This window comes from Coturnix japonica, chromosome 1, assembly GCF_054131305.1.
Source record: "Coturnix japonica strain WE chromosome 1, WE-NBRP24, whole genome shotgun sequence".
Lineage (NCBI taxonomy): Eukaryota > Metazoa > Chordata > Aves > Galliformes > Phasianidae > Coturnix > Coturnix japonica.
This window is the reverse complement of record NC_140663.1, coordinates 41015216-41030572: the sequence shown is the minus strand read 5'-3', so window position 1 is coordinate 41030572 and position 15357 is coordinate 41015216. Positions and strand designations below refer to the sequence as shown.

At 44.8% G+C, this 15357-nt stretch overlaps 1 protein-coding gene across 1 annotated transcript; it reads left to right on the top strand.

Moving 5' to 3' along the window:
- Positions 1-301: 301 nt before the first annotated feature.
- Positions 302-5935, top strand: NDUFA12 (NADH:ubiquinone oxidoreductase subunit A12). Its single transcript, XM_015858387.3, has 4 exons — positions 302-404; positions 1383-1465; positions 1772-1859; positions 5658-5935. The coding sequence occupies exons 1-4, from the start codon at positions 316-318 to the stop codon at positions 5836-5838; spliced, it is 441 nt and encodes a 146-aa protein (XP_015713873.1). The 5' UTR covers positions 302-315; the 3' UTR covers positions 5839-5935.
- Positions 5936-15357: the final 9422 nt, after the last annotated feature.

The following is a 15357-nucleotide window of genomic DNA, read 5'->3' as shown; positions in this document are numbered from 1 at the left end:
AAAAAAAATACACCAATAAACCTGGTCAGACCACTGCCAGCAGAAAAAACCTTCAGCGAATTAGATTCTTCATCAGTCATGATGAAGATTCTTTCATGAACAGCCTCAGAAACCGGTGTGGGAGTTGAGCTGTTTCGTGATCCAAACGTTGGCTGGCTTCTTTATAAAAAATGTCTTTTTCACAGATCTTTATTCTTAAGTAGTTTATAGCAAAACAACGCTTTGTGGACTTTAAGAACAAGCAAACGAGCACCGCGCAGCCTCAGAGTCCCGCCCAAGCCCGGCGCGGGGCGGTGCCGGAGCCGCCGTCCCAAGATGGCGGAGTACGTGCAGGTGATGAAGCGGGCGTTCAAGCACCTCGGCGGCCACGGCGGTGTCCGCGGCGCCATCTTGCAGCTGCTGAGGTAACAGGGAGCGCGGTGCGCCCGGAGCGGGCAGCAGGAGGATCCCGGCTCTCGCCTCGCCGCTCCGTCCCGTGGGGTCACCTTGGCGGCCTTGCCGGGTCCAGGCCGCAGTAGGGGGCACTGCATGTCTGCCTGTACATCGCCGTGCCCGTCTGCAGCACCTCGCTGCACCTTCGCGCTGAGTTTGACCCCAGTGATGTCTCATCTGCCCGGTTTCCATTAGTTGATGCTATCTGAAATTTCTGAGAAGCGGCCTTTGCAGGCTCTAAATGACTCTTAAGTGTTTGGTGTCAGTGCACAGGGCACGAACATCAGGACATGGCATAGCAACCCCTACAAGAAGGGGAAGAATTAAAGGAGAGCAGTGATGAAACATCCCTTCTTTTCCTGAAGTTAGGCTTAAATAACATGTGGGTCTGAGTGCTTTATGTGATATGTGAACACCAGCCAAGGAAGCATTGGCATACATGTGTTCTGGCATTGGATGGAGAGTGCCCAGAGCAATGCAGGCAGCTGAAACTTTACATGATCCTGCCTAGGGTGAAGGTCAGTGAAGAGGGGAAGAAAAAAAAGGTACAGATCTAGGTGGGGGAAAACACTTTAAAACTTGTCAGTGGAATGCTAGTCACAGGTGTGCCTGTGGTACTGCCTTCACGTGATTTTCATTGGGTTTTATGGGTGTTGCATCATGTTTTATCTTGTGCCATAAACAACTTCTGAACAACTCCCCCAAAGCCTCTCTGTGTGACTTCAGTGTCCTGTTGGTGGGACACAGTGAAGGTGTGCTGATGGTAGTTGTAGGAATTGGTGGTTATGTTTGCGCTCCTTAAGTCTGAGTAGTTCAGGGTTCCTTTGTTTTGCTTTACATTACGTGTGTTTGAGTTTTAATTACAGATTTTTGCCAACCTTTAAAAATCTCGTATTGCAATTTTACTCTGAGGCGAAGGTCATTAAAGCTGTTGTTCTGGGAATTCACAGGGTCAACGACTTGAAGACTGGTACGCTGGTAGGAGTTGACAAATATGGAAACAAGTACTACGAAGACAAAAGAAACTTCTTTGGTACGTGTGCTGATGTGACCCCACTTTCTGGGTGGCAGCCCAGCTCTCCTGCTGGTGAATTAGGATTTATTGCCTGCCCACCTTCCTTGCTCTTTGCTTGTGTGGGAGCACTAAGTTCAGCAATGTAAGGCTACTGTGACAGTAGAAAAAACCCAAAATCCTGGCCTGCTTCCTTGCCATAGCTGTACTTGTCTTGCAGTGAGGGCCCATAATAACAGATAGTTTTCCTTGTGTTTTCATGAGTTTTCTACTGTATGTGAAAATAATTTCTTAAGCTTATACGGTGTTTGTGTTTGTTTAATCAAGGGCGACACAGATGGGTCATATATACTAACGAAATGAACGGCAAAAATACATTTTGGGAAGTTGATGGAAGTATGGTGCCCCCTGAATGGTAAGCCATTTAACTTAGTGATCTGAATTGTGTAATTGCATGTATGTGTTCTTGTATTACAAAGCAGAAGATAAAATATGTGCTCAGTATTCAGAAATGACTGTCGGAACAGCCACGGGATGGTGGGATGGGCAGGTCATGCTTTGGGCACCGGGAAGCAGCAAGACCTGGGTCTTTGATTTGTGTGTACTCCAGCAAAAGAAAACAACCTAAAACAAACAGAAACAATGCAGCTTTCAGACACTGTGCAACTGAAATGTAAAAAGTTGTATTTATGCACAGATGTATGGAATAGGTTTAAATTATGTGGGCATGGGAGACAGAGTGACGTGGCTCTTATTAGAACATCTGAGCAGTGCGTGGGTAGGCTGTCTAGGCAGTCAGTTTTGCTTCAGACTCTGTCTTCAAATGATGTTTAATGCAGTTAACACTTTCTCTTTCATCTCCAGTATGAGTTTTATGGCACAGGTTTTTAGCAGAGATATTAATGTTTGAAGTTTCCACAGCCAGAATTTAATGCCAGTGCAGGGCTGGTCCTTACTGGCTGCATAATAACCGTTGTTTGATTGCAGTTTTTATCCTTTTCATTATAAGGCTGTGACTGTTTTCATTTCTTTGAGGCAGCGTTTTCCTTCTTCTTTGCTTATGTGTCACTAGCTGTGTCCTTACAATATTTTGCAAAGTTTATTTCTGAGTATCAGTCATGTTTCTAGGTAGAGCAGCTTGTTTACATCCCATACAGCAGTGAGGTGAAAAGCTTTCCTGTTATTGTGGAACAAAAAAAGCCCTGGAAGAAACAGCAGCCTTGTCATTATTATCAACACTGATCGGTTCAACAAGACATGAAAAGTTAAACAGTCCCACACTCAGAGATATTTTGTCAGGAAGTTGAGTTGTGCACTACTCTGCTGGGCCTTTTTTTGGTCTTGTTATGTTTTGGTCTTTTAAATTGGAGCACAGTTCTGATGGGGAGCAGCTGAGGGAACTGGGATTGTTCATTCAAGCTGAGCATGTTTCTGGTTGCTGATCTTAAAGGAGAACTGTGTGGGCAGCTGCGTGCGTTCAGGACTGTGGAATGCTGTGGAGATGCAGTCAGGTGTACCTCGTGTTTCATGCATGATGAACTGGGGGAAAAACATGCTGGAATATTCTGAAAATGACTGTCTGGGGAAAAAAAAACCACTATAGGAATTAATGTAGTCAGCTTGAGCTGCCTAACAGGTATTGGAGAAGGGGACAAAGCAGCAAGGAGGAATGCCTGGTGCAGTAATGTAGCACAGCACCGTTTCTGCAAAGTATGCTGCATTTTCAGCATTCTGAAATAATTGCTGTGATGTCTTTGGACAATGGATGCGCTGAAATCACAGCGTGAAGGAAATCAAGGGCTGTTTTGACATATGTGTGCTATGCAGGGAATTGGGGCTGCAGCTGTTCTAAGAAGGTGCCGTCTTTAATAACAATGAAAAAAACCCCACTGGTTATGCTGGTCAAAGTTAAATCCCTGCTTTTGTGCTGACTTAAAGTGCACTGAAATACCCTCTGACCATAGTGCACACATTCGCCTTTATTGTTGCATCATGGTTAGCTTGTTTGGGAAAAGATAAGTGGATGTTAGGAAGCTGGCAAGTAGCCTGAAATCACACAGCCAGTGAGTGAACCTTGCAGATGCACATACACTAGTAGATCTAGAGTCTGTGTTGCACCATTTCTTATTTGACAGTTCGTACATCATCTAATTGGCTCCAGTCCTTTGTAGATTCAGTTTGAAATCACTTTGCTTTGAAATATTTGTCTGAGAATGGGGAGAACATCCTACGTGGTCTTCAATGCACTTGAAGGTATTTTAAGGTGTCTCCTGTCTCTTTATGCAGGCAGAAGTTTGGAGGCTTTATCTGCCTCAGCATTGGCAGTGCTGCTCTGTGTCTCAGGAAACTGCTTCAGCCTCTTCCAAGCCCTCACGTTCTTTGCTTTGTAAGAGCCGTCTGCTCCTTTTCAGGTTCTCATTACTTGCTTTTAAATCCTATTTTTTCATGCATGGATTTATAGGCAGAGTTTGTACAGAAATGTGGCCATCTGCAAGATGTCAAATCCCTTTATTTCTGCTGTTCAGTCTAATGCATGAAGAGCTTTTCTTGAGCATCTGGGAGTAAAGTCTGAGACACCAAGGCTTCATGGACTGTCTGAGGGATGCTGTCAAAGGGAAAGTCTTTCCAAAGCAAAGTTTTCAGTTTTTGTATGTTTTAAGTGAGGAAGGGACCACAGATGTTGTAAATATCTCCTGGAGAGAATTATTTCAGGACCCGTGGTGAGCAATTTCTACTTTCAGTGAGAGAATGTGACTGAATGGGGCTTTTTATTTTTGGTGATGCATTGAAATTTGAGCTCAATTTTGTATTGATGTTGTTGTACCAGAAAGGCCTGAAAGCAAACAGAGCATTACTCCAGAACACTCTGTTTTGGAAAACTTCATGGATTTAGTCTAAGAAAGACTGCAAAGCTATATAGTCTACACTGAAGAAACAAACTACTCTGTTTTCTGTCTTCTGAGTTAAATGAGTAAATAAACTCAATATTACAATAATTTCACATTTCAGGAAGTGAGTGTATATACACTTCTAAAGAAAGATGCGAGGCATTGTGTAAGCTTGAAATGTAGTCAATTTTAACTGAGCTTTAATGCATTTCTTGTGCTCCATCTGCTCCAGCTTTTCTGTCAGGGCTTTTGTAATTACATTTCCAGCCAAGAAAACACTTTTTTTCCCCTCTCGATGTATATTGATTTCTAGGGGGGCAGGAGGCATGGGAGGCTGGTAAGGTATGGTGAAAATCGCATTGCATTTGTATTAGCAATGGGAGACTGGATTATTGAATGTAGTGTATGACCCCACCTCACCAAACTCACCTTTTTTTGAAGCAAGGTGCTACGGCATCTCCTTATATCCCAGACAGAAATCTTCTGACTTTCTACATGGTCTGATAGTGTTAGGATGGGGTGGAACAGTTTTAAACTAAAAGTGGGGAGATTTAGGTTAGATGTTAGGAAGAAACTATTTCCTCATTGGGTGGTGAGGCGCTGACAGAGGCTGCATAGATAGGTCATGGATAATTTTCAGGCTTTCTAATAACCACTAATAACAGAGAACTTAATATTTTTAGGTGAAGTCTTTGACAAAAGCTGATAAGCAGAAGCCTCTTTTAATTCCATCTCAGTATAAATATCCATAGGCTTGCAAAAAGCCTCACTTCTGTCTCATTCCATGTACTTCATGCTGCATGCACAGTTAACTGGCTTATAACAAAAATGATTCTGTTTTGAAAGTTGCTTTGGGCACTGGAATAGGAATGGGGTGAAATCAATTCTGTTTATCCCTGCTGAAGTGTTTCTGTAAATTATTATGGAAAATGCTCTCCTTGAGCATTAACATTATTTGCAAGGGGTAGGGCTGACATTCAGTTCATAGGTAAAAGGTAATGGCTGTACTCACTTGTTAATTACTCCATTACTGACTGGTATCAATCACTTTATCGTGGAGCCAGTAAATATTTATGTGATTGCTTAGGTGAACTCAAATCGTTATTCCATATCACAGGTGGCAGCTTCATGAAGGCTTTGGAGGTGGCTGTTGAGATATCGTTGTGCAACACAATTTTCTGGTGATTAAAAAACAAACAAACAAACAACACCAAAACCTACAAGTTCTTTTGTGTGCCATTGTTACTGCCTGACTTCTTGCTCATTATAGAACATGTAATGCTCCTTAATATGCCTTAACAATGTGTCTTTTTTTGTCTCTTAAGGCATCGCTGGCTTCACTCAATGACGGATGACCCTCCGACTACTCATCCTCCAGTTGCTCGTAAATTTATCTGGGAGAACCATAAGTTCAACCTGAGTGGTACTCCTGGGCAGTACGTCCCTTACTCTACTACGCGCAAGAAGATACAGGAGTGGATCCCACCTACAACAGCCAGCAAATAACAGCCAAAACAACTGCAAAAAGTGATTTGCCTCCACTTTGGCTTTCAGTGTAAATTGTATCTTCACTAGTTTTATTTAAAATAAAAGCTTCCTCTGACTGCTGTAGTTTGTTTATTGAGCTGGGGGGGGAAACCATGTGAGAAAACACTGGGAAGAAGTAGAGGACAGAATACACAGCAGGCCTTCTGCTAGATGCTCGGCTTTGTGTCATTTTATTAGTGGCTCTTATCTTTACATAAGCAACCCTCACTTTTTTAGCATAGTAATTGTTCCCATGGTAGTCATTTCTTGCAGTTGTACCATTCAAAAGAATACAAATAGAAGTTTGAAATATAAAATTCTACTCATAACTGTTCTTGTAACTGTTTATATCTGAAGTGCAGGAGTCAAGTCAGTGATGGGTGGATAAATCCTGCTGGCGAACAATAATAGAACAACAGGCAATGGGCAGAAACTGGAACACAGAAAGTTCCATTCTAACATAGGAAATAACTGCATTACTGTCAGAGTGACAGAGCACTGGAACAGGAGTAGATGTCCCATCTCTGGAGGTTTTCAAGACCAGGTTGGGGCCCAACCAGATCTGGAGGTTGATGGCCCTGCTGCGGCAAGGGGCTTGGAACTTGATGATCCTTGGGGTCCCTTCCAACCCAAGCCGTTCTATGATTCTGATACAGCCCTCCGATTGTTACTCAGTGTTGTTTTTTCATGTCGGTGACCATGAGGTAGAAAAAAGAAGCCTCAGATGCTCCTTTCTCCTCACACATTTCCCCTGCTCCAGTGTGGGTCTCTTCCACAGGCTATAGTTCTTTGGCATAACCCTGCTCTGCTCCATGGGCTCCCCTCAGTCTGTGGAGGAATCTCCTTAGCACCTTGTGCACCTCCTTTGCCAACCTCCCTGTTTTTCCTCTCCTGTCTTAGTTCCTGTGTGTGCCACCACAGAGGTGCCTCCATTTCATCTGTGGGGCCCAGACGTGCCCTGGCGGGGCCTCTCCTCACAGGGAGCCCTGCAGCCATCCCTACAGGCACAGACCGGGGTAGAACAATTAACTCTTATTAGCCTTGACTTTTTAATTGTGTTTTTACCTAATTTCATGCCTCTTTCTGCGTTGTTACATGGGTTTTTTGGACTGCAGCTTGAACACGTTTCAGCACAGGGTTTTATGCAGTTTTGTGCATGGCAGCATCTTGGAGGAAGGCAGGAAAATGGCTCTTCCTCCTGCCCCGTGGAGCTGAAGCAAGCCTAGGCTTCAACAGCTGGAAAATACTGTCAGTCCCATCTCTGAAGAGCACCCAAACTCGCTCGTCCTTCCCTCAGCTACAGGGACCACATGTGCTGGACTTCAAAAGCAGCATTGCACTGATAGCATCTCTAACACTGCTTACTCAGGTAGGATGCAGGAGGTGTGTACAGGAAATAAGGTGAGCATGTGAAGGAACACCTGCAGTCTTTCACAAGGCTCTCTGCAAACACTCCTGTGATTCAGCTCAGTGTATCAGCAACATCCTTCACTTGTGGAAGTTCACCTTTGCTGAAGGCATCTGCCTCAGTAGATGGAGGATACTCAATTGCTTTCTGATCTAAATGACACTTTAAATACCAAGCCAGCTGAGTGCTGCAGCAGATGGTGTCTTCAACCAAGTGCAACTGAAGCAATGACAGGAATATTCTCCTAAATGTGACTTTAAAAGGAACAACTATCAGACACATAAACCATCTCCCATTAAGAAGACAGCTCTCGCCTCCAGTTCCAGCACAGTGCTGAAGCCTGCTTTTATTTTAAAGCTGTTTCTTTGGGAGTTCCTTTGCACATCCCCACGGTCTTGGCTGGCCCTTCCTGCAATGGAGCACTGCTTCCTCCCTTGTGGCTGCCTGGACTGCACCCTCTGCCCTGTTTCCAGCCTGAGAAGGGGCTTCAGGAGACCAGACAAGCCTTAAAGCAGTGCCATGTGCACCTCCTGTATGCCATATCCAAGGCCACTGCACTGACTGGAGCTGTACAGCAGGACACCAGCCCTGTCCCCTCCATAGAGGTGACTGCCAGCAGAGTTCACCACAGCCTTGGTAGTCGAGCAGGCCAGGTTAGCACAGTGTTACCACTTCAAGATGGCTCCACTGATGGCATCCATTGGCACCATGCCTCTCCCTGGGCCTGGCCACTTCCTTCTGCTGCTGTTGGACATCTCTCACACCCACACGACATCCTTGCTCAGAGTGGAAGATTTTGCAGGTGCTCAGGAATGCTAATTGGCCATATGAGATGAACACAAAGGGCAGACTCAAAGCAGCATTCTGAGAAAAAGGCAGTTTATATATGAAGTAATTACCTATGGGATTTTTTAAATAAGCCTTTTGAGACCTACATTTATAATTTGTTTTAAGCATTTTACTTAGAGGTTGTGGCTCAGGATTTTTCTCCTATTAAATGTCAGCAGACATTGGAATTTGTTTCAGTTGTGTAGGATTATGCAGCAAACTAAAATGCTTGGAGTCCATCTTATACCTTATGTAAGTTATTCACAAACCACCACACTAAGAGCTTGGTGTAATTCAATCTCTATAATAACAGCAAAGGACACAGAAGCTGTGGAAATAATCTGTACCGCTGTTAGCATCGCTTCCACAAACTGCCACTCAAGAGACTTCTGCTTTACCCTGATTTATATTCCTGGAATATTATACCTATTTGTTTCTCTTTTTCTATGGGGTAATTTATTTTCCACCCATCTAATGGGCTACTTCATTTTAACCCGCAATTTATCTTTTAAATATTAGTTTTAGATTAAGTGTCTGTAGGGCCGTTCTATTTCCTGCAGTGCCCGAAGGATTTTCAGTTGATGGAACAGCGATCCATCAAAATACAGCCTGTACGTAACAGATGCGGTCTCGTGTGGTTGAACATTCAGACACGGGCCTATTAATAGTTTGTTTTTTGAGGGTAACCATCCATAAAAATTCAATGAGGCAAATCCAAATTCAGCAATATCTGTCCATGTGGCACTTCCCTCCTGCCTTGCGGCAAAACAATGTCCAGAGAAAGCAAGGAAACCCTAATGGGTTTTAATTTGAGGCAGCTGTTAAAAAAGAAAAGATGATTTGTTTACTGTGGGTATTTGGGTGTTCATGGGGCCACTTAGCTTTCTTCTTTGGAAAGGAAAGGGACAGGTTTTCAGAGCATGGTCTGTGGTTACATGCCACTTGCCCATAGAGCCATAAGACCGCTGCTGGCACAAGTAAGAAGTTTTTATTATTTTATTTATTTTTTTATTATAAAAACAAAGAAACAAACAAAACACCCAGAGCCATTAGGTTGAAATCTACTTGGTTTTCCTGCAGTTCTTGCTCTTTAACTTGCATTCCCCCCCCCATCAGGATCTGGTTTCATCCTTGTGAATGTGCAGTCCCAATTTGGGGCTCTCCAGCCCGTCGTACTGTTGCTGTAGAACTAACGGGGTGGGGGGGTTAACTTGTGCTTTCTCAGCTTCGGATGATTTCTGAGGGACTTCAAATGATTGCTGATGGATATTTTCTGATGGCTTTTTCTTCTTCTTCTTCAAAAAACATGCCTTACCCATCTGTTGGTTTTAAAGCCTGATTTGGCCATTAAAGTTTACAGTTTGGAAAAGCAGCAGCAGAAGCAAAACGCATCGTGGCAGAATCACTTCAAACACTGCTAAAAGAAACCATGCTTAATACAGTTCTTCAGTCAACTCTGATGGTCGGTAGCGGCAAAAAGCAATTTGTGCTGAATTAATTTCTGCCCTCTTGAGGTCTGTGCTGTCCTGCACATCACACTCTGCATTGGGAGCATGGGAGCTGCTGTGGGTGCCTGGCCCATGCACAGTGCTGCCCTGTATCACCTCCATACTGCCCGCTACTGCAGGAACCTATAGCTGTTTGCCTCTCTAATAAACAAAACCCATGCACAGAGAGGAAGCCCAAATGCAACAAGTAACAACTGTACAGTGCACACCACAACAGCTACTTTGCAGCCACAACCTCTCCAGAGCTGCAGCGGGCTGCTGGTTCCTGTGTCACCCACCTGTGCTGCATGCCAATGGAAACTTGTATCCAAAAATTAACATTGAAACAGTCACGTCTCTGTCACAATCAAGCACAGACAAGATCCTCCAAATCCAAGCTGCGAGCACAATTACCTGCCTACAAAAGCAAAGTGGTGAGCAGCAATTAATCTGTGCTATAACAGCTGTCAAATTATGTTGAGTAACCTTCTGTTTCTTCTAAAACCTGAGTGGAATCATCTCTGTCTGTGTAGCTCCTATTAGCAGGGACTGTAATTGCTATTGTACTGAGCAATGGGAAAACACAAGTGGAGGCTGACAGCGATGGCAGCATCAGGCCTGATGGCAGCAAGGAGACCACTGCCCATTTGTCTGATGCTGTGTTGGGCAAAATGATGCTTAGCTAGTCATTCCCTCATGTCACAATGCATAATTATACATTATTATTGACTTCATGCTCTGCAATTAACAAAATAGCATCTTGATACTGAAATACGTCAAGGAAACAAACAACTTTTATCACCTACCATATGCTGCCTAGCATCAGACACTTAAAAGCTGCTGAAGATTAGCTGTGGTACGCTATAATTCATGTGGGTCGGTCAGAAAGGATGGCATTTTGCAGGCACCTGGACAATATAACTCCTGAGCAGCTTGCCAGGGCTAACAGGGGGCAGTAAGTCAATGGGTACAACCACCCTGCTCTCCTCACTGCTCTTCCTCTGTGCCTCCATTAGAAAAAGAAAAATACACTCTCCCAGTTAGAGAGACTGACATCCTAAGCAGAGATTAATAAACACACATACCTTTATACACACAAATGGAATATTGGTGCTTATCACCTGAGCTGCTTGAACCTCCAGTTTCTTTTGGTAGCTAGACATTTCATCCATAGGGGACCTGCTCCCACCTCCAACACTGCCTGCAGATCCCCCTTCTCTTCATCCCTACCCAGGGAGGTGGTGGTTGAGTCACCATCCCTGGCTGTGTTTAAAAAACACTTGAATGTGGTGCTCAGGGACATGATTTAGCAGAGAGTTGTTAGTGAGGGTGGTAGGGTTGGGTTGCGGTTGGACTCAATGATCTTTAAGGTCTGTTCCAACCTGAGCAATTCTTTGTGCTCCCCAAATGCTGTGCTGCAGTGAGTCAAGAGAGCTGAAGCCTGAAGGATGTGTGTTTTGCCCCTACCTTGCAGTGAAACTGCAAAGAGCACTGAAAAGCTCTTCATTTGCTGTGCTGGATTGTTCGAAGAGCAGCTGAGAGCACTGCAGCTTTCACCTCCAGGACCCAGGAGCCACCTATGCATGACATCACGGCTTCTCCCCAGCTCCACAGGGATGATTGCAGCAGGCAGTGGGAAGCTGGGAGCACACGTATTTTGAACCTGTGATCACCTCTGTGGGCTGCCTTATATCCATCTCCCCTCACCCAGAGCTTAGGGGTCCTGTGCCACCCCTTGCTTCCTGCATCAGGCTCTGCCCTCCCATCTCATGGCAGGGGCTCTGTGCCTTTCTCCTTCCTTGTCTAATTCTGCAGGTGACCTTACATTTATATCTTTCAGGTTCGTATGAAACATCTTAAATTCGGCTAAAGCACATCTTATGTGAAGCATCCTGTCTGGTTCTTCAGAGGAATCTATCCTTGGTCATAATCTGTAATGACCAGTTGCCTGCACTGTTACAGAGCTAATTTCTAATTTAATTAGCCTGTCTGCAGCTTTCAGCCGCTGGATCCTGTTGTGTTGCTCTGCAAACTGAGATGCCCAGCATTTTCTGACTGCAAAGCACACGTACGCTGGAATCAAGTCACCTCTCGCTTCTCTAGCTGACAAGACAAACAGCCAGAATTGTACATCTATCACTGAAAAGCACTTTGCTTGTGTCATTTGTGCGGTTCTCTACACTCCTCAGTTTTTCATCAGGCTCTTCAGAATGAGGATTATCTGCTATACCAAGCCTGCACACAAAGTGTAAAAATGGGCTGTAAAAATGGTCTTTCTCCTCCTGCTTGCTTTATTCCCTCATGTGTGGCAAGAAGTCAAGGACGTTCAACCTCTTTTTCTTTCTGCTTTTATCTGCAGGATTACACAAGGAGCTGTATAGCACCAAAACCCACCATGTCCCTCCCTGAGTTGCTGCTTGCTGCCATTTTGTAGCACAGCTTGCACCTTCTGTAGGGGCACATTGACTTCTGACTCTTCACGCTGGTCCTCGCTCAGGACCCAGCTTACAGACTGTCCCAGATGGAGCTACCACATGGCCCATAAGAAACTCGTCCATTTGGCACTGACTCTTCCCCCTTTGCAATTTCACTGTGAAGTCATGCGACCTGCTGAACTAACCAGTTCTTAAACCTCTTAGCAAGTGCTTTCTGACACTGCACATCACTAACTTTTCATCAGGTTTACGTAGTACAGAATTAAATCCCTTGCAATTATCTAGGTGTGTTACATCTCCACGTTTACCTGTACAAACCTGCAATCCAAAATGATGAAATAAGATTTATTTGGCAAATCTCAGAAAACCGCAGTGAGACACTGTGTGCCTACCATCAGTTCTTTCAGTGCTGTCACCCCCTCTTGTCTCCTCTGGAAGTTCTTTCCATTTTCCTGGTTGGAATTAGTGTGTATTTATCTGTTTTATATACTAGGACAACACAGGTGCTTTTCCAGTCTTCTGGAATTCCCCCAGTGCCTTCACAACCCAGGCCTGTGAAAAAGAAGCATCTTCAGCCAACTCTTCCACCACACTTGGGGTCCTCTGGTACATCTCAAAATGTCAGGTTAGTGGCGTCCATCTCAACCACCTTCCTCAGTTACCATCAAAGACCAATTCCTCTCTCCTTGATATGAACAAATAATCCTTCTTCTTGCTAGGTACAAAATAAATAACATTAAGCTGCTCTGTTTTATTGGCTCTTCTGCCTCACAGTTCTGACCCATCCACCTTTCTAAGATGCTTTGCTCTTCATAGACTTCTCTTCTGCTATCAGCATCAGCAGGACAGTGTGACGTTTAGGCACATCAGTGCTTGTGTTCCTCATGTTGCTGCACCAGAGGAGTGGGCAGCTGCTCCCTCAGAGGTGCAGTGAGGCCGATGACAGCTGCAGGGAAGAGCAGGCCTTGGAGCAGCTTTTGTTCACCGCCCATTGCTGATGGCTGTTAATAATTTTGCTGATGATAACCTGCTTACAAGCGAATGCGAGTTTTAAAATGCTTGATGACTAACAGTGCTCTATCTGGCAAAGATAAGTGCTTTTCTCAGGGTGAGTGCAACCTGCCCCACATTCCAATTGGCGCAGCGTGCCTTTCCATATGATTGCTGAGTGCCTGATGTGCATCAGCTCATGGTGCTCTGCCCCGGTCTAAAATCAATCCAATGAGCAATGTTTAGAGACTGCTGACCGAAGAGCTCTGTCAGGCTGGTGTTCAGGGGGCAGTGTGACCCACAGCAGTGCACTCACAGGCAAAGGGCTCAGCACTACCTGGGCAGGAGGGTCAGGAGCTGCCCGCTCAATCTGGCTTTACCTCAGGCCCCCAGAACTTCATACTGGCTCCTACACACACCCAATGAGCAGCAGGGTTTTATAGAGCACTGGAAGCTCCTGCTGTGCTTTCAGAGTGTTCCCGATTTTCTCCATTTCTACCAACACCTGTGCTATACTAGGACTGTGTTCCCTGATCATCTGGGAGGACTGTCACTGCCCCGATCACCATCCACTACAATCAAATGGGAAATAAGCACTTAAACATAACAACAACAACAAAATATCAAAGCCAGGCTTCTCATTACATTCTGCTTCTTGTGATATTCAACGTATTCCAGGTTTCATTTAAATAGAGCTTGTTTTTCCTCCTGCATATGTTTTGTGTCAATCCTTTCAATTGCTTTACCTCTGACTGGCGTCAGAGACATTTCAAGGGAATGCAGGTCTATTTTTTCTGTGTTGAAAGGCTATAGCAAAACTAGAGTGTAGGAAGCAGGGAAAGCTAAAATTACGCCTTGTTTGTCTATTTAGTGCACAATTACCCAGCTGGCTCCAGACACACTGGTGCATTTTGCTGCGGATTGTGTTTATGGCTCCTGCAGGCAGACCTGGGGATGCACCCTCTGTGCCTGCTTAGGGCTGCAGCTCCCAGGTGACCCCAGGCTGGTGGCCTCACTTGGCATTTAGCGCATGGGAGTCTAGGGACACAGAGCTTTATTGCTGCTTCTCACAATTCCCAGATAGATAGGTTTCAGTACTGTGCTCTGTATGTTGTACCCAGTGTGTTGGGCTTTGCCTCCTCAGTAACACCAGCTTTTGTTCAGTTCTGTTATTCTAAGGTCAGTCTCTTATTCAGGACTTTCTGATCATAGGGCTGGAGCACCTCTCCTATGAAGAAAGCTTGAGGGAACTGGGCTTGTTTAGCTTGGAGAAGAAAAGGCTCCGGGGAGACCTCATTGCAGCCTTCCAGTACTTGAAGGGAGAGTATAAACAGGAGGGGGAACGGCTGTTTACGAGGGTGGATAGTGGTAGGACAAGGAGGAATAGTTTTAAACTGAGACAGGGGAGGTTTAGGTTAGATATGAGGAGGAAGTTTTTCACACAGAGGGTGGTGACGCACTGGAACAGGTTGCCCAAGGAGGCTGTGGATGACCCATCCCTGGAGGCATTCAAGGCCAGGCTGGATGTGGCTCTGGGCAGCCTGGTCTAGCAGCTAACAACCCTGCACATAGCAGGGGGCTGAAACTGGATGATCATTGTAGTCCTTTTCAGCCCAGGCCATTCTGTGGCTCTATGATTCTGTGAAACTGAACTACACTTCCCCTGTCTCTGAATGTGCTACACATTAGGATTTTTTATCACCACCAATGCTTCCCGAATCACTGGCTGAATCACACATGCACCCTATGAAAAATTTGGTGCCACTACAAGGCTGCATTTTTTGCTTTGAAGATGCCAGGTCTGCCGCTGTCTCACAGAGAATAAAAATACGCTACCAAGCAGAAAGTGAGATGTGCAGGTAGCAGGGCTGTCAAGCCTCTGTGAGATTTGTACATAGTGACACTTGGGTGAAGGAGATTGAATTAAATTGAACTCCTCACCCACAGGCAGCAGTGCTGTGGCTGTGAACAAGAAAATATAGTCTACTGGATATAGCAAATGCTAAAAACAGGCAAACAAAAAAATCCTACATAAGGATACATCACATATTGAACTTGTAGTTCTAGTGTTTGCTTTACCATTCAGCAGTCTGAACATATGCAAACATCTTCTGTACGAGAAATGATTTTTGCATGGTTGCATCTAATTTCCTATTTCATAAAACCCATAACACATACTTGCCTCCTTTAGCTAAGTCAGTACAGCCATCCACGGCTTTCCTTGTTGCTCTGTGCAGCCCAAATTCCACTTGCAGCACACAGTGTTAACAGATAGGAAAATGCCAGCTAATGAAAATCAGCTTTTGCATGTCTCCTTTCCAAATGTCGTAGTTCTTGAGGGCTTCGATCT

Excerpts from the sequence above, each read along its gene's own strand:
- NDUFA12 (XM_015858387.3), top strand. The coding sequence starts at position 316 with ATGGCGGAGTACGTGCAGGTGATGAAGCGGGCGTTCAAGCACCTCGGC. Across the intron at positions 405-1,382 it reads GCCATCTTGCAGCTGCTGAG|GGTCAACGACTTGAAGACTG; the intron begins GTAACAGGGAGC and ends GGGAATTCACAG. Across the intron at positions 1,860-5,657 it reads AGTATGGTGCCCCCTGAATG|GCATCGCTGGCTTCACTCAA; the intron begins GTAAGCCATTTA and ends TTGTCTCTTAAG.